At 56.0% G+C, this 26143-nt stretch overlaps 9 protein-coding genes and 1 non-coding gene across 10 annotated transcripts; 4 read left to right on the top strand and 6 right to left on the bottom strand.

Moving 5' to 3' along the window:
• Nucleotides 1-1666: 1666 nt before the first annotated feature.
• Nucleotides 1667-4316, bottom strand: J3D65DRAFT_616222 (major facilitator superfamily domain-containing protein). The gene is made up of 3 exons (XM_066799424.1): nucleotides 3290-4316; nucleotides 2767-3235; nucleotides 1667-2716 (listed from the first exon to the last, which is right to left on the bottom strand). Exons 1-3 carry the CDS (start codon nucleotides 4038-4040, stop codon nucleotides 2044-2046), a joined length of 1893 nt encoding a protein of 630 aa, XP_066657630.1. The 5' UTR covers nucleotides 4041-4316; the 3' UTR covers nucleotides 1667-2043.
• Nucleotides 4317-4849: 533 nt separating this feature from the next.
• J3D65DRAFT_616217 (ASST-domain-containing protein) lies at nucleotides 4850-7389 on the bottom strand. The gene is made up of 3 exons (XM_066799423.1): nucleotides 7046-7389; nucleotides 6862-6990; nucleotides 4850-6781 (listed from the first exon to the last, which is right to left on the bottom strand). The coding sequence occupies exons 1-3, from the start codon at nucleotides 7166-7168 to the stop codon at nucleotides 5099-5101; spliced, it is 1935 nt and encodes a 644-aa protein (XP_066657629.1). The 5' UTR covers nucleotides 7169-7389; the 3' UTR covers nucleotides 4850-5098.
• A 768-nt stretch (nucleotides 7390-8157) lies between these two features.
• J3D65DRAFT_616211 (P-loop containing nucleoside triphosphate hydrolase protein) lies at nucleotides 8158-9832 on the bottom strand. The gene is made up of 4 exons (XM_066799422.1): nucleotides 9475-9832; nucleotides 9235-9407; nucleotides 9075-9178; nucleotides 8158-9010 (listed from the first exon to the last, which is right to left on the bottom strand). The coding sequence occupies exons 1-4, from the start codon at nucleotides 9617-9619 to the stop codon at nucleotides 8554-8556; spliced, it is 879 nt and encodes a 292-aa protein (XP_066657628.1). The 5' UTR covers nucleotides 9620-9832; the 3' UTR covers nucleotides 8158-8553.
• Nucleotides 9833-10720: 888 nt separating this feature from the next.
• On the top strand, nucleotides 10721-13105 carry J3D65DRAFT_249376 (SprT-like family-domain-containing protein). The gene is made up of 4 exons (XM_066794786.1): nucleotides 10721-11671; nucleotides 11721-12235; nucleotides 12288-12387; nucleotides 12445-13105. The coding sequence occupies exons 1-4, from the start codon at nucleotides 10935-10937 to the stop codon at nucleotides 12851-12853; spliced, it is 1761 nt and encodes a 586-aa protein (XP_066657627.1). The 5' UTR covers nucleotides 10721-10934; the 3' UTR covers nucleotides 12854-13105.
• A 1447-nt stretch (nucleotides 13106-14552) lies between these two features.
• Nucleotides 14553-16809, bottom strand: J3D65DRAFT_616197 (Gaa1-like protein). The gene is made up of 4 exons (XM_066799421.1): nucleotides 16742-16809; nucleotides 16431-16683; nucleotides 16140-16378; nucleotides 14553-16087 (listed from the first exon to the last, which is right to left on the bottom strand). Exons 1-4 carry the CDS (start codon nucleotides 16752-16754, stop codon nucleotides 14697-14699), a joined length of 1896 nt encoding a protein of 631 aa, XP_066657626.1. The 5' UTR covers nucleotides 16755-16809; the 3' UTR covers nucleotides 14553-14696.
• A 52-nt stretch (nucleotides 16810-16861) lies between these two features.
• On the top strand, nucleotides 16862-18223 carry J3D65DRAFT_616194 (rhomboid family protein). Its single transcript, XM_066799420.1, has 5 exons — nucleotides 16862-17121; nucleotides 17188-17325; nucleotides 17374-17455; nucleotides 17511-17576; nucleotides 17627-18223. The coding sequence occupies exons 1-5, from the start codon at nucleotides 16944-16946 to the stop codon at nucleotides 17943-17945; spliced, it is 783 nt and encodes a 260-aa protein (XP_066657625.1). The 5' UTR covers nucleotides 16862-16943; the 3' UTR covers nucleotides 17946-18223.
• Nucleotides 18224-18347: 124 nt separating this feature from the next.
• J3D65DRAFT_616190 (uncharacterized protein) lies at nucleotides 18348-19248 on the top strand (the record flags this gene model as incomplete). Its single annotated transcript, XM_066799419.1, has 1 exon — nucleotides 18348-19248. The coding sequence occupies one exon, from the start codon at nucleotides 18348-18350 to the stop codon at nucleotides 19065-19067; it is 720 nt and encodes a 239-aa protein (XP_066657624.1). The 3' UTR covers nucleotides 19068-19248.
• Nucleotides 19249-19385: 137 nt separating this feature from the next.
• On the bottom strand, nucleotides 19386-19482 carry J3D65DRAFT_t30. Its single transcript has one exon. It is a non-coding gene; the product is annotated as a tRNA-Ser (tRNA).
• A 1084-nt stretch (nucleotides 19483-20566) lies between these two features.
• J3D65DRAFT_665442 (uncharacterized protein) lies at nucleotides 20567-20990 on the bottom strand (the record flags this gene model as incomplete). The annotated part of the gene is made up of 4 exons (XM_066802841.1): nucleotides 20567-20649; nucleotides 20710-20818; nucleotides 20878-20895; nucleotides 20964-20990. The coding sequence occupies 4 exons, from the start codon at nucleotides 20988-20990 to the stop codon at nucleotides 20567-20569; spliced, it is 237 nt and encodes a 78-aa protein (XP_066657623.1).
• Nucleotides 20991-21600: 610 nt separating this feature from the next.
• J3D65DRAFT_549250 (protein-tyrosine phosphatase-like protein) lies at nucleotides 21601-23055 on the top strand (the record flags this gene model as incomplete). Its single annotated transcript, XM_066796945.1, has 2 exons — nucleotides 21601-22173; nucleotides 22225-23055. 2 exons carry the CDS (start codon nucleotides 21601-21603, stop codon nucleotides 23053-23055), a joined length of 1404 nt encoding a protein of 467 aa, XP_066657622.1.
• Between the last annotated feature and the right edge of the window lie 3088 nt (nucleotides 23056-26143).

Here is a 26143-nt window from a genome sequence, read left to right as displayed (position 1 = left end):
ATGGAAAAGAGCTTCGCTTTGGGTGTATGGGTGCTTTCCAGGGCGGGTACAGCAGGTCATTTCGAGTTCATCGGGTAGTAAAGGTACAAAAAGGCGCAGCCGGGGATCAATATCAGACAAAGAGTCGTTCTCTGGCACCTTTGGAGTACACTCAGTACTCGAAAAATGCAATTGTTCTCTCAATCGGCTTGTTTCGTGATGTTCTTTTGAAAATCAAGCTTTCGCGTACAACGAAGTCTTGTCGTCGGCCGGGCATTTCTACGTCTTCTCCGACCTCAATAGGCAAATAGGTCGACGTGTACATGAACAAACACTGTGACCAACATTTAGAAATCAACCTCTGCTTCTACAGTGGCGGGGTGAAGAGGGAAAGGGCTGGGCGTGCGTGTAAATTGCAACTCTTTTAATTTTCCCAACCAATCAAACGGTTAATGTCAGGAAAACGGCTTAAATCATATATGCGATAAGAAGCAAGTACAAAGTGTCTTTTGCAGCCTTGTTTCTGCGGGGTCTTTTCAATTGTTGTCTATTCTCTCAGAATGCGCTACGAGCTGAAATGGACTGATTTTTGGTTGTGGTATTCTGGTCGTGGGCAACGATGTGTGTCTCTCAACCATGAGATGCCATGGCACGCTAACGCAATCTGATGCAGACATCCCCCCCGGTGGACGTCATCCACTCCACCACCGCTGATCAAGAATACGAGAATGAGGAGGAAGAAAAAGCAATCGCGCCGGATGGAGTCCAGTGCGAAGGCGAGAAACACGAGGCGCGAAGGAAAGCTCTCTGGCGCGCGATGAACTGCTCACCACGACCGCCACCATCACAGTAGCGCGGAAGCGTCTTCCAACATTCGAACGAAAAGCGCCATCACGCGAAACCCTGGCTGTCCCAAAAATCCCATAGACGGCGATCGCAACGAGCAACGCAAGAAGCAGAGAAGCAGACGAACACGCTAGGCCGACGACGACCTACATTAGAGCGGCGGGACCAGACGCACCACCGCGCCAGCGCAGCGGAACTCGGTCCTCAGGCCTTCGATATATAAGCCTTTGCGTCCCGGTCGAAGCGGCCTTCGCGTCCCGGCCGTTGGACGCGGTAAAATTGACGCGACACGATGCGGCGGCGGGACGGGAGCGGCCGGGCCTTGAAGCTACAAGAGTAGTATAGTATGGCGGACAACGGGCCAATGATTAATTGCTTTGGCAGAAGAGGGAGACAGAGAGGGCGGGTTTAAAGTGTGGTCAGTTCGCTACCTGCTTACCTGGATACGGTACTCTCCCGTCCGTCTCCTCTCCCATGGTACGATTTACCAGACGTCAGCCACCCACCACGGAACCACTCACGGCGCGGCGCCGCCTCTCAAGCACGACACTAGACATGCATGCAGGTGAGAGCCACACTGGACTGCCACCTACATACCTCCCTTACCAACGTCACTCGCGGTGCCAAGTCGGCGCCGTTGACCATCTGCATTTTCGTGCCTGCGGTAGTGGCTGCTTACCGACTGGAGGCCAATCCCATGTCGTGCTCGTCACGTCAACGCCCCTGCGCAAGCCGTTGATTGCGACATCGTTCAAGTCGCACTGAGCCAAGGAGCTTAAATAGACGACCCAATTCCCTACAGCGGCGAGCGCCTCGTCTCGATTGCACGTCTGGGGAGCTTCTTGTGGATTTCGACTTTCGATTCGGTATACACACGCGACTACACAGCACTGACTGACTCCCTGTCCAACGTCGATCCGTCTCGCATTCAACCAAACCCCAAATCCATCTCGCATGCCGAAAACAAACGAACCTCCCAGCCCTGCCGTCTTCTTTGCGTCGACCTGTATACTTACATCTCGAGCCATATCTCAAAGTAATCTCTGCGCCGGGTATAGATGCAAAACGCCGTCCCAATGCAGTTGCGCAGCCAACGCATTTTCGCCGCAAACGAACCGCGACCATCCAAGGAATCTCAAGGAAAAATGAAACGGATAATATGAATCAGAAGGGTAGAGAAGAAGAGGAAGAGGAAGAAGAAGAAAGCAAAGACGAGAATTATTTCTCGCTGTTCTCCGGCGGCTCTTCGCCGGGCAGAAGGATCTCATGACCGGTTCCGTTTCTCACCCAGAAACTGGCCACGCAACCAATGGTTGAGATCGCCGCAACTACCCACCAGGCCATTCCTACGATGCCCTTTTCCAAGCCCACACCGTACCAGTAGCCGGCCGCAATAGGGCCGACGGTCCTGAAGGTGGAGCTGACGCTTTGGCCAATGCCGTGGATGGTCGCCAACACACTCGGATGTGGGCTTGAGTTGTTGAGAAGGATGATCGAGGCAGGAAGGGCAAAAGTGCGCGCCGAGACTTGCAGGGTCAAGATCATCGAAATGCCGATCCAAATCCAGAAACCGCTCGCCGGGCTCGGAGCAGGAGTTTGCGAGGGAAGCAGCGCCAGGTAGGGCGCCAAGAAATAGGCCAAGGGGAAGAGGAAGAGCGAGTATCTGAAGCAGCGCATGAGGCCGAAGCGCGAGTTGGCCCAGGGGTAAATCGAGAGCTGGAGCGCAAGACCGACGACACCGAGGACGGCGAGCGCGAAGCCAATGGCCGCAGGCTCGAAAGCAAGACCGCCGCTGAAGATGAAGGGGTTCGAGCGCTTCACGTAACGAGCAACGATTGCCGACTGGGGCCTGTCGGTGGACAAGAAGACGATCCACAGGCTGGAAAAGGCGCTAGGGGACAAGTTAGCGGCGAAGCTATCGCAAGAGGTTGCCAGGCTTACCCCATGTGGAAATCGAAAATGGCGATTGATAAGAGGACCCAGAGAACATTGGCGGTCCAAATGCGGTTGAATGGGAGGACCTGAGGACGTTTGGCCGCCCTGGACTTGGCGCCCATCGGAGACATTTCCATGGCATCATGATCCACGCCGGCAAGGAGGCCGTCAGACTGGTCCTCCAAGACGGAATACTGGGCGGGCTGTCCAGAGGTGAGCCTGGAGATGAAAGATTTCAATTGGTCCAAGGGGCCCGGCAATGGGACCTTGGCGTTGCGAATGCTGGCCAGGGTCTCGCGCAAGAAGAAATGGACAAATAATGCCTCGGCGAGGAGAAGGATTGCGCAGAGGACGTTGGGCATGGCGTAGGGGTAGCGTTCCATCCACTGGACGCCGGTAGCTCCGCCAAAGACACCATCGACACCGAAGAGCTTGGGATAGGCGGCGACGGGCTCTACGAGCAGACCGCTAAAGACTGGAATCCGCGTCAGGGAAATGCCAAGGAATCTGGGGAATCGGTTGGACTTACCTGGACCAAGAATGTTGGCCACGTTGAAAGCAAGAGGAAGCAGCAGGAATGCGCGGGAATGGAATCTCTTCTCAACAGTCTCGGCGACCATTGTGCGGGCAGAGCCGACGGTGCCGTTGATTGCGCCGCCCAGCATCCTCCAGACGGTGGCTTGCAGGAATGTTTGGGCGAAGCCGACGCCTATGCAGGACACAGAGGTACCAACCAGGCCGACGAGCAGGACCCTCTTCCTTCCGCACCATGGCTGGTCGGCGACGCGACCCCAGAGCACCGAGGTGACAATCTGGGCAGCGGTGAAGCTGCCTTGTAGGACGCCGGCCTGGTGGGCGACGGACGAGTCTGGTAATGTGGGATCGAAGCTCTTGAGCTGGTGGACCATGAAGGTCTGCAGGGCAGCCATTTGGAAAAAGTCGACGAGGCGCGACATGGCGAGTACGGCCAGCTGGCCCTTGTGGGGCATGTTGAGCCATGTCGCGGGCAGCGGCTTGGAGTGCTCGACGGGCGTGTACATGTCGGGATCGTCGTAGTTTTCGAGGCGGCCGAGGCTGACGGAGCGCGAGTGGCCGTAGGTCGAGTTGGAGTGCGAGTGCGAGGCGGAATTGCTGGGGTTGGACTGGAAGTTCAGGCTGTTTCTGCGATAGACGTCGGAACCATGACGTTGGTGGGCGCGGTTCTGGCGGATGTTGGTGCCGGTGGACGAGTCTGCAGGATCGCCCTGGGCGGGGACTTGGGACAGGTTTCTATCGCGCATGGTGGAGGGCGCGGGCGGGCGTAAAGAGTGGGAGTGGCTGTGGGTTGGAGCGGATACGGATCCAACTAGTAGGAACGAGTCGAGTCGAGTGGGTTGGAGCGGAGGGCCATCCGGAAAAGAGCAGCGACGAGTCGACGACTGGAGAGACGCAGCAGGAGTACGCGGCCAGCCGAAGGCGCGTAGAACGAGAACAAGCACCAGCAAACGAACGATCCGACCAGACCAGACCAGACCAGACCTGACCTGAACTGACGAACTGGGCTGGGCTGGACGGGTTGCCGGGTGGGGACACGGGGGGGGGGATGAAGCCATGGTCACTGCTTCAGGAGCGTCTTGGCGGCGACAGGGAACAAGAGGGAGGGAGGGGAGGAGGCCGCGTCAACCAAATCAATCCCGCTGTCAACCGCTGAAACAAACGCCTGCCGGGCACGCAAAAAACCAATCACGGCCTGCGGTGCTGGACTTTGGGATACTGTAACAGGAACATTTTTCTCCGTCGCCCTCGCCTCAGCTCTCAGCTCTCAGCCCTCAGGAGAACAACAGCGGGCGACAAACACTCAGCCACACGTACACGTCCAACGGAAGGTACATGTACCCCGGCCCGTCTACGTATTCCCGCTGCGTACGCCCTCGACGCCCCGCCAAGCCACCCACCTCTCTCTTCAAACTCCAAAAAAAAAAAAAAATATTCCCAACCGCCTGAATTCGGTCCACCAATTGGTCTGCCAGACTCACCTCCCCTCCCGCGCACCGACCCGTCAGCCCCCAGTCGGCCCTCCTCCCTCACCACACCACCACCACCACCACCACCGCCGCCGCCACGCCCGTCCCGCCGACTTACGCTGCCCGTCCGGCTTGTCACAACAACACCATCACGCCCCCGGCCACGCCGGTCGAGGTCAGTAGGTAGGTAGCACAGACTCCCCCATGACATCACTCTCATCACTTCAATTGCTGTCAATCCTTCTCCACAAGCCAATCTCCATCTGACCCCCCGACAGCCCCTGCCTTGCTTGCCTGAGGCTCCCTTGTTTGACCTGACCTGAGCTACCTAGGTACTATGCAACAGCTTCGCCTTCGCTCACCCGCCGATATCTTTGCCCCAGCAGCTTCGACCGCACCCCACCCGGACTCAGCACCTCGCGCAGATCCACTCCCTTTTGCTGCAGCGACCTCTGCCACCCCGACACGCTCCGCATCGCCCGGTGCTTGTACAGGCATATCGCCAGCAACAGCAGAATCCCCAACCCCACCGCCGCCGGCCCTGCGATGCTCAGGAAGAAAGATCCCGCCGTCTTGGCCGCCTGCGTGTAGTACTTGTTGCTCTTCAGCCCCGTGTCCCAGTTGGCCCCACCGTCAGCGACAAACGGCGCCATCGCCTCGATCCTCTCCCCCTCTGCCAGCGGCGGGTGCACCTGGCAGCTGTAGTCATCGCACGCCGCCATGAGCGCCGCCGACGGCACAAACGTCTTGCTCACCGACGATCGCCGGAGCACGTGGCCCTCCTGGTCAATGGCCTCCGCAAAGGCAAACGACCTGACCGTCTCGGTGCGCAGCATCGTCTCGAAGCCCGTCTTGTTGGCCCGCGCCACCGTCTCCCACGGTCCCTCGGCCGTGTTGCTGCCGTAAAACTTCCACTCCTTGACCTCGGTTGCTCCGTTCCATGACACGTAAAACACCATGCCGGCCACGCTCGTCCCCGTCCGCGAGTATGTGAAGAGGGCCGGGTTGTCCTTGGGCGTCGCCTTCCACTCGAACTTGTAGGCCCGGTAGTTCATGACGCCCGATTCTGGTATCGCAATCTTGCCGTACATGACGGCTTCTCCCGTGGGGAGGTGCTCCGAGAAGAATGGATGGTCACCCCACCCAATCATGACGTGGTCGTCCTTGAGCGTCTGGATGCTGCCCTGCGATCCGGCCAGGACCCCACCCGCCGCATCTGGCGCCAACCACTCCTGGGTCATCGAGGCCGTCCTGTCAATGTGGTTGACGGCCACAACCATGCCGCGCGACCAGGGATTCGTAATGTTGAAGTTGTTGCTGGCATTGTCAAACAAGGTGAGAAGCGTGTGCGTTCCGTTTTCTTTTGTCCACCTGGCGTGGTGCTGGCTGGAAAAATGAAGGTCGATGTTGTGGAAGCTGGGGTTTGCGCCGTTCAGCTCCCACATGACATGGCCGTCGACGCCTGAAAGCTTGTAGACGGCCGCCATGTGCCGCGCCGAGATGAGGTAGTCGCCGTCATCGTTCTTGTCAATCGAGTTGATGTGGAAGTAATCCCACGGCCGGTCTGCGGATCGTCCAGTTCCAGACGTGTCGGTCGTGTCGGGCATGGTGTAGCTGAAACTAGGCGAGATGTGGTCCAGAGCACGCCATTCGAAGACGACGTCACCCGTCTCAATGTCGACCTCCTGGAACACGCTGTCGACCACCCAGCCCATGCCGGCCTCGATGCCAAAGGCAGACAGGTCGTACTGCCGCGTCTGGTACACGGTGAGGAGCGCCGTCTTGCCGTCGGGTAGCACGCGGAATTCGTGCATGTCTGCCTGGGCCGCAGATCCCCCGCTCTCAACTGTTTTTACAATCCTGTATTCATCGTTGACGATGAGGCCGTGTCCGCGCGCGAAGCCCTGGTACTGCTCTCCCTGGTAGAAGCAGAGGTGGTCTCTTCCCTGGTAGTTGCAAACTCGGGGCGCGTGGCCAACCATGGGGCCCATGAATCCAGCTCCGGACCAGACGAGGTTCTGCGCGTGCAACCATTAGCCATTCGACCTCACGTCGAAGCTTTTGTACCGGTAGGTCTCGTTCAATGGTGGGTACGCACGCCATAATTATCGTAAATGTACGGGCCGGGATCGATGTTGCGATACGGCGCGAGAAAGATGTAGCCCGGGGAGACAAAGTCGGGCCATAGTACGTCAAAATGTATTATCGGCGCGTGGAGCTCCGGTCTCTGGAAGGCGCGGATTAGAGGCGGCGCACACGATGCAGAGAGGCAGCAAACTTACAGTGTGGAAGAAAGAGGTGGGCGACGTGTCGTTGTTGAGGTCGGCCGAGGCAAAGGTGGAAAGAAACGCTATGCAAAGAAAGGCAAACGAGTGACGGGAAAGACTAGGCTCAAACAGCGCCATTGTCTGCAAGCAAAAACGATGGTCGAGAAAAGGCGGCGTGGCGTGGTGAGGACCAAGTACTCGAGTACCTTGCAGCACCACGCGCAGTTCCCGCGGCCAGGCGGAGCGAAGGGGGAAGCGAAGTAATGTGTAGAGAGAGGGAGGGAGGGAGGCAGGGAGGGGAGAGAGAGTGAGGTATGGCGGCGCGGCGGCGGGAGCTAGCGGCGGAGGCGGTGGTGGTGTTGGTGAAATGTGGAGGAGAGTTTACAAGCCACTGAGCAAAAAAGAGCACCGTAGGTCTAGGAACGGTACGCGCCGGATGACGCGCGGCTGAAATTGAGGGGACCTGGGAGTGCGCGTGATGAGTAGTCCGTTACTGACGTACAACGCAACCGTGGCCGCAGCGCACAGCTTCGCGCGCAATAATAATAAATGGTGTGTCCCCACCCACGTCCCACGCCCTCGGCGGCCACCTCAGGTCCAGAGGGAGACGGGCCACCTCACGGCAGGGCGCGTTCGGAGCGACTGCAGTCCACCACACGGCAGTCTGACGCTCGGGGCGAGTCGGGGGGAATGGATGGGGGGGCGAGGGCCGAGGGGGGACCAAAAGATTTGGGAGGCCTCGTTGGTTGCTGAGCTGGACTAGTGGGCGGCGGCCCGTCAATCGCAATCCCTTGGTCTGGGGATGCTTGACCCGACCCTGGGAGAACGAACCGAAGGGCACATCTATGTATCTTCAGGGGACCATCCAACGAATGCCAACGCCAACCGACTGTCTCTCGTCGTGCAGGAGCAAATGTTGATCGCGCGCGCCATCTTGTCTGGTGTTTGCCGCCCGCCCCACTTGGCCCCCAATCCCGTCGTCCAAACATCGGATCCCTTTTTGTTTCGACCTCTGTCCGTGGCCACCGTGTTTCGCCGCACGCCACGTTTGCCGCGGAAATCCTGGTGCGACACTTGAGAGGCGGCTGGTACGTAGCCGATGCCTTGTGCCCTCTTGGTATCTGATCTTGGAATGTTGAATGCTTGTGATTCTCGCCTATGTAGGTACCTCAGGTATGGAAACTGTACAGCGCAGCGCAACCACCAACTGGGACTCTGCCCATGCCAGCCAGTCCCTGCCCGTCCTCCAATCTCTGTCTGCGTCGTCATCAGACGTCTGAATGCTCCGAAACTCGTGCCCAGAATGATCAAGAACCCGTCGTTCTCTATGCCCGCCAACTCCCAATTCGCCTATTTTGATGATGAGAAATATGATGATGGTGATTAAAAGAAAGTGCACATGATGCCCAATTCCCGCTCTAGGCCAAATGCAGATGGAATGCCGTCAAACCCAAAAACGATGCTCGCGGTGATGCAAACTTCTAAACGGTAGCGTCTAGGTACGGTAGGTCGTCAGCCACCGCTTAGTGGCCGGCCAGCAGCCGGTGGCCAAAGAACTTGTGCAGCGTCATGGTCGATGCCAGGACCGTTGCCGCAACGCCACCACCGACGACCAGCGCCCGGAGAGCTACGTTCATCATTTGCGCCCTGTTGCGGCCGCGGCAACGCTCGACGAAGCCGTCCGTGTCGTTGGTGTGCGGGAACTTCTTGTCGGGAACGGGCACTTCGAGGAAGTCGCAGAGCGGCTCCCAGCCCTGGCCCATGCGGTACTCAAGCAGCCTCTCGGGCGGCACCAGCGCGCGGACGTCGGCGTAGTGGTCAATGAAGACTTGCTTGCCGTGCTTCTTGAAGTCGCCCTTGAAGAAGTTGGTCCAGAACTTGTGGAGCATGGGCTGGTAGAGGCCCGCGCCCCAGTCCCACTTGCCAACCATCTTGAGCTCGGGGTCGTTTGCCCGCCAGTCGACAGTCTTGAGGGTCGAGCTACATGACGCGTCAGTTTCAATGTTCCAGCCCACTTGTTTGGAGCGACAGGGCATCGACTTACGCGTGCCAAGAGTCGACGTCGCGGGTGGTTAGAATCACCTTGGCCTCGGGGTAGGCCTCGACCAGCTCCTTGACAAATGCAATGGCAGGCCAATCGCATACAGACTGCAGCACGGTTAGCAGGCGGTTGTTGAAATGGGGGTGCGGGCAAGGCTGCGAACCTGGCAGTGGCCGAGGAGTTGGTCCCATTCCTCGCGGCCAAAGGAGCCGACTCCGTCATACTTGGCGCGCAGGGCATCCATCCAGAAGAGAGCATCGGGAGGGTTCTCAACGCTGACGGACATCATGTGGTAGGTGTCGTTCAGACCGAGTTCCTTGAGGGCATCTCGGAGGGCTGTCGGATTAAATCCGAGGTTAGTCGGAAGTGTGGTATGCAGGCGCGGGAAGCGCTGAGGACTCACAAGCAGTGCCGGTACGCCCCAGGCCCAGACAGAGGACCTTCATGGGCACGACGCGCTTGCATTGGCGGCGGTCGATGTCGGTGTCATGGGTGAAGACGTCGGTGAGGGGCTTGGGGGTGTACTGGTCGCGGTAGTTTTCGGGCATGGTTGTGAGAAGGGCAAGAATCAAGCGCTAAAGAGCGACGAGCGAAGGACAGGGCGAAAGCGAGAGGAGGAAGACGATGAGGAGAGAACGAGTGTGGTTTGTCGCGGTGATGTGCTAGACAAAAATACCTTGACGTCGCAGAGTGTGGAGGGCCAAGGCAGTGGACGGGCACGGGATTGGACGTTATAAGGGCTGGAAAGGGCAGTAGGGAATAGGGCAGTGCGCGGTTTCATGACATGGTAATTTGGAGCATTTGGATCGTCTGGGCCAGGAATCCTTGCGTGCCCCTGGCGGCGGGCAACGAGACGACGACAAACCCACATCCATCACCCACCGCAAGGCCACGTCGCCACCGGTGGTCACCTCAGTGGTCGTCGTCGTCGTCGTCGTCGTCACTCCAGCCACGGCGCGTGCTTTTTGGCAGGTGGAGCTGCACATCGCCGCAGACGCTGCCAGTTGACGCGTGTGTTTCATCGTCAGCTGTCCTCTCCAGACCCAGTCCCGTCTGCCCCTTTGCAGCTCTGCCCATCCCAATGCTTCTGACGAGGCACTTCATTCCTCAGGGCCAGGCCGCCTTCTTGGCCAATTCTCCACCGCCGCACCTGGAATCTTTCTGCCGCCGTCAAGTGGCCCGCCGCACCGTACCGACGTTTGATCATCTCGACCTGCAGACGCTCCCGCCGCGCCTGTCACTCCCTACATTAGCGTACATGTACTACTCCCTTCGCTCCCTCTCGCACTTGTCCCTTATCTCCCCTCGGTCGGTCCACGCCAAGACTTGATCTTGTTGTTTTTTTCTGGCCGCCGTTTCGTCTCCAGCTTCAGGGCCTTTGCGCACATTCATTCTGCAGCTTCAGCTTCTGCGGGGCCCCCGTCTCAGCTATGGGGATTGAGATGGGACGCGTCTCCGAAGGCCGTTGATTGTGGCACCATTGCTGAACCAGTGGCTGACTTGTGACCCTGAGGTGCACCCTGTTTCTGTCGTACATGGTTGTGTCTGTGTCTGTGCCTGTGCTTCCTTCTGTTGTCTGCGGGCAGCTGCTGTGCTGCAGCAGCCTATGTAGGTACCTACTGTACTGTACCTACGTCAGCCAGCCGTAGCCGTCGCCGTCGCCGTCGCCGTCGCCGTCCCAAACCGGCAGGAGGCCAGTGCGCCGTGTTGCCTTGGCAACTATCGACAAGGATTCAGTCAACCAATGCTTCGCTTCCCGCAAAAAATCGGCCAACACCATCCGTCCCGTCTGCTCACCACAGCACCACCACGCCAAGTTACACCTGGAACTGTCATTCCTATCTATCGCCTTTCCCGAACCACATGGCTCGCGCCAATGTCGATTCGAGCGACGAGGACAATCTCCCCAGCCTGGCCCAGCTGCTCCAACGCCCACGTCCACGTCCCGCGCCTACCCATCCCGCCCGCGCAAACACCCCAACGCTTGTCCCGAAAAGCAAGAGTGACCAGGCCCCGGCCCGTCAGCGGGTGCTGAATCGCTCGACCTTTGGTTCCAGACCCCTGTTGGATGCGACTGCCGAAGAATCCAGGCCCACGCCGCTGAGGAAACATACCGACTCCGTCAAAGATTGTGACACCACCATCAAGCGCACTCCGAAAAGAGCTGCTGCTGCACGTGTCAACTATCGCAGCCAAGACCATTCAGATGCAGAAGAAGTCTTCAACGATCAACGCTCTCCGGATCCATCAGATGACTCGGAAGACGTCGAACAAAGCATTTGGTGCGGTGACGAAGCCGATGCATCTTCTGTAGACGACTCGGAGTCTGGCTCGGAATCTGACTCTGACCTGCCCGTCCTCAAGCCGATTCGCAAAGTTCCCATCCAGCAGCCTGCAAAGGACATTTTCGAAAGTGATCCAATTCTAGACTCTCCAAGAAGGCGCCTTTTTGCCAAAAAAGACTTGCGAGACCCAGCACCAGCTCCTGGGCTCGACGACATTTTCAAGAAACCCCTGGTACCTGTATCTCTGGCGCGGCCAAGTCCCAATGACAGGCCATCAAGCTCCTCCTCTGCAGACAATGATGCCATCCTCAGATAGTAAGATGGCTTCTGTGAAACCATCTCAACCACAGCTAACGTTCTCAAGCTCACCTCCAAGGAGAAAATCTCCATACAAGGTCCCAGAGGCATCCAAGTCTATCCGCTCTTCAACCCCTCCCCCGCCCAAGAGCCCCGTGAAACTCAAATCTCCTTCCAAAAATATCAGGATACCAACTCCGCCTCACCGGGAAAGCTTGGACGCTTTTTGGGCTGCCGACGTGGTCAACGATTGGAACGACCAGCACTCGCCACGCAAAAAGCCCACCGCTGGCACGAGCACGTCGCCCCAAAAGACTAGTCCTATCAAAAAGGACAAGAATGTCGTTCTGGAACGCAAGCTTTTTGAAGAACGCAAACACAAGTTGGCTGAAGAATTTCTCAATGAACTCGACCAGGTCATGACACAGGGCAAGATTTCGCAAATGACTGCTGAAAGTGGCGGAATCAAACTTGTTTGGAGCAAGACCCTCAACCAGACGGCCGGGAGGGCCAACTGGAAAACAAAGGGTACCAAACATATTGTCTTCATCGAGTTGGCGGACAAGGTTGTCGATGACGAGGGTAAGAATTCGACCCATTCCTGGAAATTGCCGCTCCTAACCACACACGACAGACAAAATGGTCAATACCCTTGCCCACGAGTATTGCCATCTTGCCAATTACATGATCAGTGGCGTCAAAGATAACCCCCATGGTGCCCAGTTCAAAGCGTGGTATGTTGTGAGCAACCGAAAGCCGCTACATCCCCGACTTGCTGACATGAGCTGCAGGGGAGCCAAAGTCTCTCGGGCCTTTGCCCATCGCAATATCGAGGTCACGACGAAGCACTCTTACATCATCGACTACAAGTACATCTGGACTTGCACGGGCTGCAGCCACGAGTACAAACGCCACTCCAAGTCAATTAACCTGGCCAAATCCCGATGTGGAATCTGCAAGTCGCAGCTTCTGCAAACGAAGCCAGTGCCCAGACAAGGCCAAACGAGCGAATACCACATCTTTATGAAGGCCAACTTCAACAGGATCAAGAGTGAGAATGCAGGCAAGAGCCATGCAGTCATCATGGAGCTGGTGGGGAAGGAGTATCGGGAGATGAAAGCGAAGAGGAGCCAATCGGACACCTCAAAGGGTGTCAAGGACTTGACCGATGCCCTCGATGTTATCGAGTTGGATGATTGAGCAGCAGGAGGAACACCCCTTTGGTTTTTTCGTATTCTCTTCAAGATACCCATGCAACGGCCTCACTGGACAGCCAATAGGAGCCCACTACTGCAACTGCTAGACTAGATTCCATCATCATCATCATCATCACCACAAAGAATTCATATCAAGAGTTGGACATTCTCGCTGTTGCTATCCCGAATGCAACCTGTGCCGAGAACCACATCACCACCACTGTATCAGCCGGAAATCCTGCTTACCGCTATCTCTGCACAATCATTTTACCCACCTACCCACCCAGCCTCCCAATAACGCCTCAGTCCAGCCTTGTATCCACCAAAAGGCAAATCCCCCGCGTGCACGCACGCACATACTCCCATTAAGGTCTAGGACAGCCGTTTGTCGCATTGCTTTTGTTGCCCTTGTCCACTTTAGTTATATTTGCACACCCATTCGTCTCTCTGTCAGTCCGTCCGTCGTCCCCTTTGGATGAAACTTCGCCTGCATACGACGTTTCGCCATCAGCAACCCGCACAGCACAGTCCACACCAAGACAACAAAGGCAGGAGTGGAGTGGAGCCTGGCGGCGGGCAGGTGGGCGTGTGGCGTCGCCCATCAGTCACACGCACCCGCAAGCGAGTGTCGTTTGTGTCTGACAGGGCTGTATCAGAATCAGGACGATGATCCGCGACGGACGCCTCAGGCGGTTCTTTCGGGTTCGCTTGCAACGAGAGACTGACGATTGACTCTTTTTTCGCCAACACTCTGTCCAATCGTGCTGTTGCAGCTGGCAACACATCCGTACGAAAAAGCCATGTACATGCCCCAAGCGACGCCCTTGTCCAACTCGTCGTGTACATGACTTGCACCCCTTCCGCCGCTTGCTGCTCTGTGCATGGCGCTCATCACCATTTGCGCAAAACTCTACTCTCAGCATCTGAGTAGAGCGGTTGACTGATCACCTCTTTTTCCATTTATCTTGGTCGGTCGAATTTCTCCGTGTCGCTCGCCTTGTCTGGAACCCCCGTGTCCTGAATAACGCAGGGCCCGAACCGAGCCTTGGCGCAGGGGGTGGGAAGCTTCCGGCGCAGAGCAGCGGGAGTGGATGTTTATCGAAGAAGATCGAACGTGCGAACGAAGTGACTGTGATCATGTGGTTGATAGAGCAAGGTGACGGATTCGCAGGGATTTCGCAGGGTTGGATGGTAGGGTGCGTACGTCGAGGAGCATGTGTGTGTATTATAACGACAACGATGACCAATTGAGAGAATGATGATGGCATGCGATTCATGACTTCCCGAGAGAAGGAGGGAGTACAAAGGGGAGTTTGGATGCATGGATACCATCTTCCTTGTCAGGCTCAGACAGGTCGTACCTTAGTGAACACTTGGAGAAACCGGTTGGCCATGCATGTGTTCTTTCCTTCCGAGGACGTGACGCAGGAGTCTTGACGAAAGACTTTAAGTCGTCGCGCAATGGAAGTCATTGTTGTCGCGATAATACCTGGAGAACACGGCCTGCTCTATGTCCAGCTTGAAGAGAATGGCTCGACTGTCAATTGTTTTCAGAGTCCAGCTGGGTTGGAAAGGCAAGCAGCAGCCAATGCTACTCTCAATCCGGGGCGAGGAGGGTGTCGTTGTTGATTGAGGCGAGGCGCAGAACAACAGACTGTGTGATGAGGTTGACAGGACAGAATTTTGCAAAGATGACAGGGGAACCCAAGTTCAAATTGTCATGATTCAAATCTGAGTGCATGCCAAATTCTGGTTGATCAAGTGGTGCAGACGAAACACTATTAAGCATGCTTTTTGAGTACAGAGTTGACCCTGCAATGCGCGCGCTCCGGATGCTCCAAGCATGCTTAGTTCCCAAATATGGACCCAGAAACCACAACTGCACCAACGAACCATGCCGGCCACCAAACAAGCCAGACCACAACTTGGGTCCACAAGCCCCATACATGCCAGCCAAAAGCGGCCTCCACAAGGACTTCGGTCACGCCGCTCAACCCCTGGCCTTTTGTCAGACCGAGCTGCTGGCTCCCTATGACCATGACAACCACCGGACTCAGAGCCACGAGCAAGGTATATTGCAGGCCCGCTAGGACGAAGCGGCGGCGCTGATTTGATTTACCAACAGAACGCACAAAAGATAGAGGCGCCGCACAAATACCGACGAGGAAGGAGAGGGAGAAGTTGAGAGTGGCAAGAGCGGAGAGAAACATGCCGAGGAGTAGCAGCGAGAAACATTGAAATAGCGTCGTCTCCTGCTTTGACGGAGCGTGAAAGCGCTGCAAGAGGTACGCGGTCGTCGGGGGAGCCAGAACTGTCATCACCGCGGTGAAGATGAACACGGAGGATAGATAATTTGCTGGCGTGTTGTTGAACAGGTAGAGAGGGAGAAGACCGAGGAAATGCACCCCAGCGACAAAAGATAGAGGGAGGAACATGCTACGTTCGACTATCGTGAGGTTGCTGGACGGGACGAGCGAAACATCTTTGCCAGACTTGATCAGTGTCATTTCTGGCTCCTTTTCGGCTTTGCTTTTTTCGGTCGACGCGACTTTCGTAGGGGGACTTGGGGGGCGCCCACTCTCGATCCAGAGAGCTATTGAGATTATTGTAAAGTTGACGGCGATGAGCATGGCTGACGGGAGGTAGGTGCCAATGCTCACGAAGCGATTAGCCTGCATGAGGAGATAGAAGAAAAAGCTTTGGTGAAGATGTTCAAGCAGGTTGTTGAGACTGCGGAAAATGCTTTCGACCGTGCGGCCTAGGGACATTTCGTCGTGCCAGCCGTCCCCGACAGTTTGAAGGGTGAGGGCATCTACGTGGTAGGGAATGAACGCGCTGTGAGGACCAGACGCGTGACCGAGGCCTTGGCTGATCATGCCTCGAAGTATGGTTTGAAGTCGTTCCTTGTAGGTGTCCTCGTGGTCCCACATGCGCTGCAAGGTGCATCCGATACCAACCTGGCTGCTTGCAATAGAAACGGCCGTGTTGAAAAGATCGAGGTTCGGGAGCTGCCCGTTGATGCCATCGTAGAGGACGTGAATCTTGTCGTACCGGTGGCCCCAAGGCCCAGCTGGATACTCGATGGCTACGGCGCCCTGTAGTGCACCGCTTTTGATCGTCAGAGGTTCAACCGTCCTCGGGTCGTGAGCGTCGTGGTAGGCGTCTACCCAAGCTTGTGATCCGGCCGTACTGTCTCCAGCAATCAAGACAATGATGTCCTTGGACCACAATGACCATCCTGAGCCTTGTCAACATACTGGATACCCCGAAATGGGACAGACTTGACATACTCTTGAAGTATCGAGCGAGGGTCAAAGCCAGAGCGACACCGCTCATGTTGATCTCCCCCTTGGTTGTTTCCCAGGCGGCGACAAGCACCACCGCCTCGGTGGCATCGGCGCGCGGGCCTTGCAAGAGGCCATATGTATTTTGGCCCACGGCGTCCTTGCCCGGCGTGCGGTACTCGTACTTTTGATGCGCAGTCTTGAGACCAGTGGACCTCATCAAGTCCTCAAGTATTTGATTGCGCCTGCGAAATTTTCAGCCCCATCAATCCTGCTTGTGCATTGGAGTCCACGTACTCTTGAGGCGGCTTTTCTGCCAACGCGTGCACTTCATGCCTGTAGGCGCGAAATACGTTGTGTTCGCTCCCTCCAAAGTACGTGTGGACCTGGCCCGGCAGGAGCGCGTTTTCGGAAATGTACGTCTGGCGCGAGTAGTCGTCCAACGGCAGCATGAACAGCCAAATGACGCCGACAATGATGCACAGGGCGGAGAGGTAGGGCGGGATCTTGAGGATGCGGGCATCACGGCGGAGCCCAAGAAGGGCTGGAGCTGGCGACAGGGTCAGTACCAAGAATAGCGATCCGAGAAAGCCTACTCGGGCACTCACTGAGCGAAGCCATTGGTGCGGGAGGAGGGGGGCGCGGAGGAGCGATGCTACCGCATCTTTTGTGTGGTTGTCGAGTCGAGGTGCAAGGAGAGCTCAAGCTTCCCCGGATCATCGGCGCGGCGTCAGTCGAGGCGCGTGTCACGACAGCAGAGCCACGGCAGGCATTTCTCGACAGGAGACGTCTTCTTCTCCCTGCAACACCATGGCTTTCGCCGCACCCAATTTGAATCCGGCGCGACTGCGCTCATACGTGCTTCGCCTGCCGCTTTGCACGCGCATCATTCTGTTCATCATCGTCGCGCTGTATCTCGCGAGCATTCCATGGACCGACCTGCGCCAAAAGTGCGCCCTGATTCCTGATCAAGTCAGCTTAGCAACAGGTCCATATACCCCCTCCCAACGTCTCCAAACGTCTCTCCCGCTGACTCCGTCTTTCCCGGCGACAGGCTATCGCCTCAACACGTTCTCCTTCACCCATCTCGGTCTTTTCCACCTACTCATCAACCTTCTCGCCATCACCCCGCTGCTAGAGCGTTTCGAATCCGAGCATGGCACTCTCGTATCCTTTTCCCTCTTTTCAGGGCGTATGTCTCAAGCGACTCTGACTCTTGGATGATCGCTTACTCTTGTAGCGTTCGCGACCCTTCCCGGAGTCATGTACCTTCTCATAGAACGTGGCATTTTTAGAGGCAACACACCGGTACAAGGGGCCAGGTACGGTTTGGACCTCTTCAAGAGACGTAGCTCCAGTTGGCTGATCGCGTTGTAGCGTGTGGGTGTTTCTCCTGCTCGCCGTCGAGGCCGTGAAGACACACCGTGTAAATCCATATCTAAGGCAAGGTCGCTCGCGTGCCCACAACATGCAGGTGCTAACACACACACCAGCATAGGACCTTACAAAGTCCCCACCTGGACGACGCCGCTCTTTCCCATCCTCATAACCAGCTTCCTGATCCCAAATACGAGCCTGATCGGCCACCTCTGCGGCGCTGCCATCGGCTACCTTTGGGGACTGAACTACATCAAATTTTTGGCACCGCCTGAAAAGATACTTCGCTGGCTCGAAAGCAAGCTCAATTTGCTCGGAAAGCTACCACACTATGTGTCAGTGGATAAGTCGACGTTTGGCAGGTACGGAGTCCTGCCTTCGACAACGCCGCTGCAGAATATTCCGATGGGCTCGACGCAAAGACTTGGCCCATGAAACGCATAAACCTACATTTTTGGATTCCTTGGCCGTGGTTCCATCGCCGGGCGTTGGAGTGTTTGACTTTGAGGGTCGTGTGGTAAAAAGTGTATGGTTCACATGTGCACGGAGCGGAGGGACTGGCGGTTTCAAACCAAACGCTGTGCCTGTTTGGCGAGCAGGAAACACGTACAGACGTGGAGTTGTGGAGCACGGTTTATTCTTGATGTTTGGTACGTCATAGAGGAATCAAGTCAACCACCGAAACGTTTCTTTGCTGGTTGATGATCCTGCAGGTGCCTCAAGCCCTCTAGTCTTCTGCACCGTCCTCGCGAGCGCTGAACTGGGTGACGTCTGATTGTCACAGGCTAGTTTCTTCTGACACTTCGTTTGCGGAGCAGCTGTCAAACATGTCGACCCATGAAATGTCTGGATGGTCCACGTCTGCTAACACTGCCCATACGTTCAGAACGCAAGATTCAGAAGGAATGGATGACAGAAGCCCAAGGGGATCAAGTCAAGGCACTAATGATGGACAACGTTCGTGAAAGCGGAAACCTGCCCGTGATAGTCCTCCTCGAGGCCGATGAACTTGAGACGACACTTGTTTGCCTTTTTTGTTTTCAGACCCGATCCCTCGTCCAAAGGTTCTCGCGAAGTCCATGGCTAATCAGAATGCAACGCTCTTCAACTGTCGTGGCAGCCACTGAAGGAGAAAGGAGACACCTCAGCCTCGATTCAAATCTATTTGGCTCGCCACCTCACGTATTGAGGTTTCCGTGTTGCGACAAAGGGAGCTGCTGTTTTCCAATCCCCTTGGATAGCGGCCGAGTATCTGACCTGTCTCTCTCGCATTCTTGGATCGCTGGCGCTTTTCCAGTTGTTTCCTCAATGATCGGGAGGTGCGTTGCAGTCCACTTCTTTGTTGGAGAGATCGCTCATGAGCGTGTCTTGTCCAGACTCAACCCGGCCATCTTTCCCGTCAAGGATGGAAGTCGCACATGGCCTCGTCGAGGCAGACCAAGAAACAGATTCCGAGCCATCTTGTTGATACAACCAAAGCAGGACCAGTCCAGGTGGAAGTGGCCTTTAAATTTCCTTGAACAGGACAGTAGGGCTGTGGAAGACACCCATTCTTGATCCCAGCGTTGCGCCTGACTTGCCTTCTCTTAATCCGAGTCCATGTTGGCGTTCCGCTTTGCCGCCCGCTTGTTGCACCATCAAGTCCATATCCAATCACATTGCACAGGGCAGAATCTGTCAACTCTGAGCATCATTCATGACGGGTTAGGCGTGGCGCGCGCTTCAGCTAAGACGCACGAACAGAGGAGAGGAAAAGCTGTAATCCTTATCGCCCTCACTGGCGCTTAGAGGTTTAGGTAACAAAAGCTGCGAAAGATGTCACAGAATCTGAACGTCAGCAGGTAGAAATGCAAAAGAAAAATGCAAAAAGGAACGCGACACAGACAAGATTCGAACTTGCGAGGCCGAAGCCATTGGATCACTCGAAGCACAAGATTCAAGTCCAACCCATTAACCACTCTGGCACTGTGCCATCAGGTGCATTGCCATGATTCATGAGCAGTGCGCATAATATATATACTCAAACAAAATGCCCTTGCCTATTCCACCTTAACAGTCCTTGTTCAAGGCCTCAGATTACTGATGTTCTACGCGCAGGTAAGCGAAGCAAGGGGCTCAAATCAACCTTGGGACTTTTAGGAATTGGCGGAGGCGAAAGCCGGGCAGGTATGACGTCGTTAACGACATGGTTGGCTGAACAGGTTAGCTCCAGCAGCCACTCCACATGAACTGTGCAGAGCAATGTTCATTGAATACCTCTGTCAGTTGCCAGAGCTAGAATAATGCAGTTTCGGGTGTTTTAATGGCTACATGAAGCTTGTAGCAGTCGCAGAGGAAGGGAAAGAGGCTGTTGACAATCCATCTTGAAGGACTCTTCCACATCCCGTGAATACAGCGCCTGGTTCCGTGTCCTCTAAAATTCACGGGCAGGTAATTTGCTCGTTTGAACTCATTTGAAAGGACGGAGGAGGAGGGAGGTGTGGTCCACATGCTAGACGCATGGGCGGAGCCGATGACAATCAAGTCCGGGAACAGCTCTCGAGGTAGAGTGGCAAGGAGAAGTGAGACAAGATCACAGCGACCAAATTGCGAAAGAAGACTCGGTCGGCGGTATTCGAGGGGATAGAATGATGCCTTACCAAAAGTAGAGGCATTCATTTGGCAGCAGGCTGTGCGGCCAAGGAATGTATCGGAAATCCGGACCGTAATGCTTCATTGGCCCCTTTTGAGAGACCCAACAGTAGTTCGGAAGGGCACAGAGCTTTCCGGGAGTATGCAGAGAGTCCAACTCGTTTTCCAGAGAGGTTTCCCAATTGCGAGTCTGAGACACGCCTTTGAACGCATTTGACTGGCGCACAAGTCCTTCGAAACACAGGCACAGTCGAGACCCAAAGACCGCAAACGAAGACTCCGTCATTGATGTTTTGGCTATTTTGAGAAGGTAGATTGCAAAGCCCAAGCGAATAATGAACAGCCCGTGATGAGTATTGGTATCAATCCAACGCCGTATCCAGTATATCCCGTGAAGATCTTGATGGTTTGTGGACGCCCGGACGTCACTTTTTGGAGGGTTGGTTTCTCAGCTGGGCTTTGATTTCGGCAGCAAAATGCTTGAAGAATTGTTTGAGGGGCGAGGGGCCTGGGAAAGCGCCTGGTCAGACGTAGGGTTGCAGGTGCAAAGGCAGGGTCGGCAGCGTACGATCGATCTTGGTGCCTCCAAGCTCTTCGACTGGGGGCCCATCCTTCAAGCGATAGACGGTACGGTAGACCTTGTGCACCCAGCGGTGGAATGCTGGACTCCGGAGGAGCTGTGCGCAAATGATCAGTCGGGCGGAGCGCAAGAGGCGCAGGCGGAGGCGGGGCTCACCCGAACAGTCGCCCAGTACTACAGGAGAGAGGCCATGGTCAGTGTCGCTGCCGAGATGCGAGACGGGCTGGATGCTGCAAACGTACCTCAAAGTACCACCAGGCCCAACGCATCATGGGAGTGTTGGCGGGTGGAGTGAGTGTTCGAATTGGAGAGACATTTGATGGACGCGGGAGAGGCGGCGGCCGGGTGGAGGACCGGGCGTCATTCGAGTCGCCGCGAGTCCTGGTCGCTGGGATCTGATCTCATGCACTCACTCACTCATTGGACTTCATTACCAACCTACCCTCGCTCAACGACCTACCACGAAGCACAAGCCGGGCGTCGGACTGGGGCAGACGGACATATTGCCTTCTATCAGCCATCCTTGATCGGCTGGGACCCGCCCACAGCCTACGCGCGCGCGCTCTGCCTTTGCGCCCCTCCACTCCACCACTGCATCCATACCTCACCTCACCTCACTCACCTTCCGCCTGTCTGTCTGTCTGTCTGCCCTTTGACGCCTGTCGCGCCGGTTCCTCGAGCATACCGACACTGTCGCGACTCCATATTCGAGCCCGCGCCCCTTCGCTGTCCACCACTTTTCATCACTCGTCCCGCCCTGTCCTTCGCCCTCAGCCTGCTGCCTCACTCCGAGCCGCCGTCAACGTGCATCGCTTCCGCGAGCTTCGGCGCAAGGCCGCAAGCAAACGCCGTAGCTTCATAGCCGTGAACAAAGACGACATGACCACGCCGCCGCCGCCGCTCCAAGTCCCAGCATCCCCGACGTCTTCGAAGAGATCACGCTCCCACGAAAGTATACCTTCGTCCGCCACCGTATCGTCGCTCTCCGTAAACGGTCCCTTGCCAGCGTCCGCCAGCGGTGCTTCGCGAACCAATTCGCAAGAAACCGCTACCGACAAAGCGCCAATCCCTCTGTTCCTCTCCCATACAAAAACAGGCAGGTTGTCTTGGATCCTCTTTTGTAGAAAGGAGGCCACCGCATGGTGCTATCAAGAAGCAAGGCTGACTTTGGAGTGCGCAGAGATACATCAGAAATTCGTGGAGCTGGAATGGCAGCAGCGGAATCGCCTGGCGCACACTGGTACTCCAGCCAACAATGGTACATCTGCGCAGTGGGTGCGCGTTAGCGGAGACGTCCCATCCCAGCGCAACCGCTATCTCAATGTCGATCCTTTTGTCAACAATTGTGTCAAGCTACACGTACCGCAAGGGCAAGATGGTTATATCAATGCCTCTCCGATTGTGCTGAGAAGCTCCAAGACCGGCAACGCAAAGAACTTCATTGCGACTCAAGTGGGTATGCTCTTGCAGTAGGATGCTCCGGTCAGCTAACAAAAGTGGCAGGGACCTCGCGACAACACCCACAGCCACATGTGGCGGATGATTTGGCACGAGTGCGCATCGCCAGCAGTCGTTGTGATGCTGACACAGACACATGAATCTGGCCGAGAAAAATGCTTCAGGTACTATCCGCAGGACATGGATTCGCCTACGGTGGTGATAAATGAGCAAGACGAATTCGGCGACGGCACTGCTTGGGAAATCACGTTGATCTCCCTCACCGAAGACGAGCACACTCGGTCCAAGATCCGCGAGCTTGAGATGAAGGACCGCAAAACTGGCGAATCCAAGACCGTTTGGCACCTCCTCTTCGAAGCATGGCCAGACTTTTCCGTTCCAGAAGGTGCCGACAAGGAGGCTCTACTCAACCTCATCCCGCTGTCTTTGACCAAGAACTGCTCCAATCCTGGCAACCCCCGCATAGTCCACTGTAGCGCGGGCGTAGGCCGCAGCGGGACTTTCGTTGCACTGGATCACCTCCTATCAGAGCTGGCCGAGGGCTCCCTGGACGAAGTGCCGGATGATCAAGATCCCATCGAGGAGACTGTCGAGGCGCTGCGCACCCAGCGCATGATGATGGTGCAGGGCGAGTCGCAGTTCGCGCTGCTGTACGAAACCATGCGTGAGAAATGGATTGAGAGGTGGCGCTCACGCATGGGTCTACCTCCCCGAGCGTCCTCTTCTCCTCCTAACGAGGGAATCCCATCGTGGAATGGCGTGGGCGCTGAAAAGCATGCTGCCTCCGAGGATGAGGAGCGCGAGGCCAAAGTTGCTCGACTGGCAACAGAGCTCGAGGCCGAGATGCGGCAGAACGCAGCAGCAGCAGAAAGGTGAGCGAAGAAAGAGTGAGCAGTGTGTGGGTGGATTCGGTCGCAGCGACGGTGAATCGACACAGCATCCTCCTCCTGTACATGACCGGCTTGCATGCGTACGCGCAGTGACAGGACCAGTGATTGCAGGCCACTCAATTGCATTTTGTCTTTTCATGGGCCCATGCCCGCCTTTTGGCTTTGGGCCTGTTGATTAAAGCCCGCTGTATTTTCCTTTTGTTCCACTTTGCTTGTTTCTAGTTGCACAAATTCTGGCATTTGCACATTCCCGCTACAGATTTCGGAAGGAGATCATCCAAATGAGTAGGTGGGAGCTGGTCGACAGGCTGAGGACTTTGAATAGAAGAGCGCAGCATAGTAAACGGAATGATTTGGAATGAAGAGAACCAAGAGTCGAACAAGTCTTGTATGCGTGCAAGTGGTGGGTACCTGGTTCCTCCACATTTACCTCGTGAGGACGTTGTCAGTGGCCGCCTTCCTCCCAGGATTCCAGAGCGGTAATCACGACGGCTGCTTAACAAATCGAACTCACAGAATCGGCGACTTGAGCCCTTGCACTACGACCCTTACCTGCTCAAAGACCAACGACAGTCGTCCAGAGCAATCTACTATGTAATCAGACACAAATGCGAAATATCACACACCAACACGCTTTTGCCCCATCAGAAGAACCCGACCACCGATAAGTCGCAGCAGCAGAAAGCATCAACACGAGAAACCACCTCCGCACCCCCTGCCCCCGCCCTACCCCTGACCGCGGAAGAAAACAAATCTCCCGCTGGTTCCCTGCCGCCTATCTGTCTGCGTGCCAGCCGACGCCAAACTCCCGCCTTGTCCCGTACCCGGAACATATGCCGGCCACTGATCTGAGTTCGGGGTCGGCGTCACCGAGCCACACAGACGGACAAGGCGACGCCGAAAGGTAAGAAGAGACAGGTGTAGGGGCTGGAGTAAGTAAGCTTAGGTTGTCGGCAGACTGCCGAGGCGGAAGGGGATCAGTAATCAACAGGGCCAAACGGGCAGATGCAAATCCATTTCAACGCGGAGGATGTGCGTCGAAGGTGTGATGTGAGACAGGGTGGAAATTGTTGGGGCGAGGGAGAGACGTGTGCAGCGAGTTAGAGAACAAGGAGAGGGGAATGAGGGAGCCGGGTGTTCTTGAGTCGGCAGGACGGTCTGGATTGACATTTCGGCGACGCCGTACGGTAGTGTGGGGGTTTTGGTAATCATGACCGATGACGCAAGTGTTTGGAGCTTGAGCGCTGGGGTTTGAGAAGTCTGCTGCAGATGGGTTGGAAATCAGAGACCAGGGGATGTTGGTGACGTGCTTGTTCGGGCTTTTGGCGAAGACTGGACATATTGAGAAAGACGAGAAAGGAGATGGACTAATGCTAGATTGCCTTACAGATGTGGTGTTGGAACATGGACAGTGAGGGCAAGTTCCGGCCGAAGATGCGGTGGAATCTGGTGTTCGAGTGATAGACACACGGTCTAGTCCACGAGGCTTGACAATGACCATGTTTGTTAGACGCAAAGAAGACAGCTGGTGGAGACCATTGCGTGTAGATTGGTACGAATCAAGAGGGAGAATGTGGCTGTTGTTTTTAAGCGGCTCGAAGACGTTGATTCGCGGACGAGGAATTTATGCATGCGCCTCCATTGATGTAGCATTCCATACATCGATGGCTAGAATTGTGTATCATCAGGTCGCGAGGTTCTTGCGCAGAGGTAGGGCAGTGGCCACAACCTGAGATCCTATGGTTTAGCAGTTCAAGTGATAGGAGAGGGCGTTTAGAATGTGTCTGAGGATGACGCCCCCGAGAATATTTTCTGAGCGAAAGGAAGCACCGCCAAAACAAGTCCACCAACGGCAGTACCTACCGTTCCATCCCCGACGGAGCCAGAATTTGGCTTTGGTGACGCAGAGCACACGTCCGTAAGTGCAGGTCAAGCATGCGCCACCACACCATGTGCGCTTGCTCTGCAAGTCTTGCGATTCATAAAAAAACGAAAAAGAAAGACCATGCTAATCGCAAAAAGGTAAACAAAAGCGCGCACACCTGCAATGACAAATATCAATTAAGAGCGAGGCGCAGATGCGTTGGCCAACCATCAGGAAGTCTTCGGCTTGCCGGCACTGTGCCCGAGCCCGAAGCCGACACCGAAGTGCCGTGGGAGGGTCAGCGAGTAATCGAGATGTGGGCTCGCGAACGAAAAGGGCGCAAATCTGTCGCTTGGGCGAGACAAGTCATGATCCTAGGGACTACTCCCAGTAGCCCGAGCTCCTCCAGTAAACAACACGTAGGACTCGGTTTGTTCGTCCCGAGCACGGCGCGATGGAGCATGGCAGTGAGTAATCCGTCCGCCTTTCCTCGCCCGCCGTGAATAAGGTAAGATTTAAGTTGGGTTGGCGGACGGGACCTGCTCTAGCCGGTAGGGGCTCAACTGCCGGAATCCAGTCTGGCGGATTTTCCAATACAATCTGGAGTTTGGCATGCATGGTCCGTGATTATCGCCGTCCGCTGTCCGAAGCACGGTGTCACCAAGGTCCCGAAAGCAACTCCAGCACGGGATTGGGCGAACGCGAGTAGTGATTAGACTTAGAATTAGCCTCAGCGGCCCTCCGCGGCCAGGAGCCAGATCATCAGGCTTGCCCGGGAGCCAGTGTCTGCATCTAAACGTGGTCGACAAGCAGCGGACTGAATCTTGTACGGCCGGAAGCTCTTGGTGATGCGCAGACAAGGAGCGCGAACAGAGTCAACACCATGCTCGAGGTCACCCGAAGAAAGAAACAAGTCGAAGTTTAGAAGCGAAGTTGGCGCAATTGCTCTTAATAGCGTGTAACTGCGACATGATCCATTGCAGCGGCGGGGCTAGTCGACGGTCGGTCTCCGTCTGTGCGTCCGCTCGTACTGTACACTGCAGACGGTTTCCCCTAGTCCGTGACACAAACGACAGGGCTCGAAAGGAGCCAGGAACGGCTGCAGTCCGTCGTCGACCGGTGCTGATGCCCTGTCAGGCTACCCGCTGCGGTCTTGTGTAGTGTCCGCAGCCTCGCTTGATCCGCTCCCGTCGCCACTGGCTGCCGCTGC

This window comes from Phyllosticta citribraziliensis, assembly GCF_038025025.1.
Source record: "Phyllosticta citribraziliensis strain CPC 17464 chromosome Unknown J3D65scaffold_3, whole genome shotgun sequence".
In the NCBI taxonomy this organism is placed as follows: domain Eukaryota; kingdom Fungi; phylum Ascomycota; class Dothideomycetes; order Botryosphaeriales; family Phyllostictaceae; genus Phyllosticta; species Phyllosticta citribraziliensis.
This window is presented reverse-complemented; position numbering and strand designations above follow the sequence as displayed.

What these genes read in the sequence shown, in the direction of transcription:
- J3D65DRAFT_616197 (XM_066799421.1), bottom strand. An exon ending in GCAGAAAAGCCGCCTCAAGA is followed by an intron (nt 16,379 to 16,430) that starts GTACGTGGACTC and finishes AAAATTTCGCAG; the next exon opens with GCGCAATCAAATACTTGAGG. An exon ending in CCTCGCTCGATACTTCAAGA is followed by an intron (nt 16,088 to 16,139) that starts GTATGTCAAGTC and finishes GACAAGGCTCAG; the next exon opens with GATGGTCATTGTGGTCCAAG.
- J3D65DRAFT_616194 (XM_066799420.1), top strand. Translation starts at nt 16,944, where the DNA reads ATGGCTTTCGCCGCACCCAATTTGAATCCGGCGCGACTGCGCTCATAC. An exon ending in TCAAGTCAGCTTAGCAACAG is followed by an intron (nt 17,122 to 17,187) that starts GTCCATATACCC and finishes TCCCGGCGACAG; the next exon opens with GCTATCGCCTCAACACGTTC. An exon ending in ACACCGGTACAAGGGGCCAG is followed by an intron (nt 17,456 to 17,510) that starts GTACGGTTTGGA and finishes ATCGCGTTGTAG; the next exon opens with CGTGTGGGTGTTTCTCCTGC.
- J3D65DRAFT_616217 (XM_066799423.1), bottom strand. Translation starts at nt 7,168, where the DNA reads ATGGCGCTGTTTGAGCCTAGTCTTTCCCGTCACTCGTTTGCCTTTCTT. An exon ending in CCACCTCTTTCTTCCACACT is followed by an intron (nt 6,991 to 7,045) that starts GTAAGTTTGCTG and finishes CGCGCCTTCCAG; the next exon opens with AGACCGGAGCTCCACGCGCC. An exon ending in ACATTTACGATAATTATGGC is followed by an intron (nt 6,782 to 6,861) that starts GTGCGTACCCAC and finishes TTGCACGCGCAG; the next exon opens with AACCTCGTCTGGTCCGGAGC.
- J3D65DRAFT_616222 (XM_066799424.1), bottom strand. Translation starts at nt 4,040, where the DNA reads ATGCGCGATAGAAACCTGTCCCAAGTCCCCGCCCAGGGCGATCCTGCA. An exon ending in GGCCAACATTCTTGGTCCAG is followed by an intron (nt 3,236 to 3,289) that starts GTAAGTCCAACC and finishes CGCGGATTCCAG; the next exon opens with TCTTTAGCGGTCTGCTCGTA. An exon ending in ATTTTCGATTTCCACATGGG is followed by an intron (nt 2,717 to 2,766) that starts GTAAGCCTGGCA and finishes CTTGTCCCCTAG; the next exon opens with CGCCTTTTCCAGCCTGTGGA.
- J3D65DRAFT_249376 (XM_066794786.1), top strand. Translation starts at nt 10,935, where the DNA reads ATGGCTCGCGCCAATGTCGATTCGAGCGACGAGGACAATCTCCCCAGC. An exon ending in AATGATGCCATCCTCAGATA is followed by an intron (nt 11,672 to 11,720) that starts GTAAGATGGCTT and finishes AACGTTCTCAAG; the next exon opens with CTCACCTCCAAGGAGAAAAT. An exon ending in CAAGGTTGTCGATGACGAGG is followed by an intron (nt 12,236 to 12,287) that starts GTAAGAATTCGA and finishes CACACACGACAG; the next exon opens with ACAAAATGGTCAATACCCTT.
- J3D65DRAFT_616211 (XM_066799422.1), bottom strand. Translation starts at nt 9,619, where the DNA reads ATGCCCGAAAACTACCGCGACCAGTACACCCCCAAGCCCCTCACCGAC. An exon ending in GGGGCGTACCGGCACTGCTT is followed by an intron (nt 9,408 to 9,474) that starts GTGAGTCCTCAG and finishes TTAATCCGACAG; the next exon opens with CCCTCCGAGATGCCCTCAAG. An exon ending in AACTCCTCGGCCACTGCCAG is followed by an intron (nt 9,179 to 9,234) that starts GTTCGCAGCCTT and finishes ACCGTGCTGCAG; the next exon opens with TCTGTATGCGATTGGCCTGC.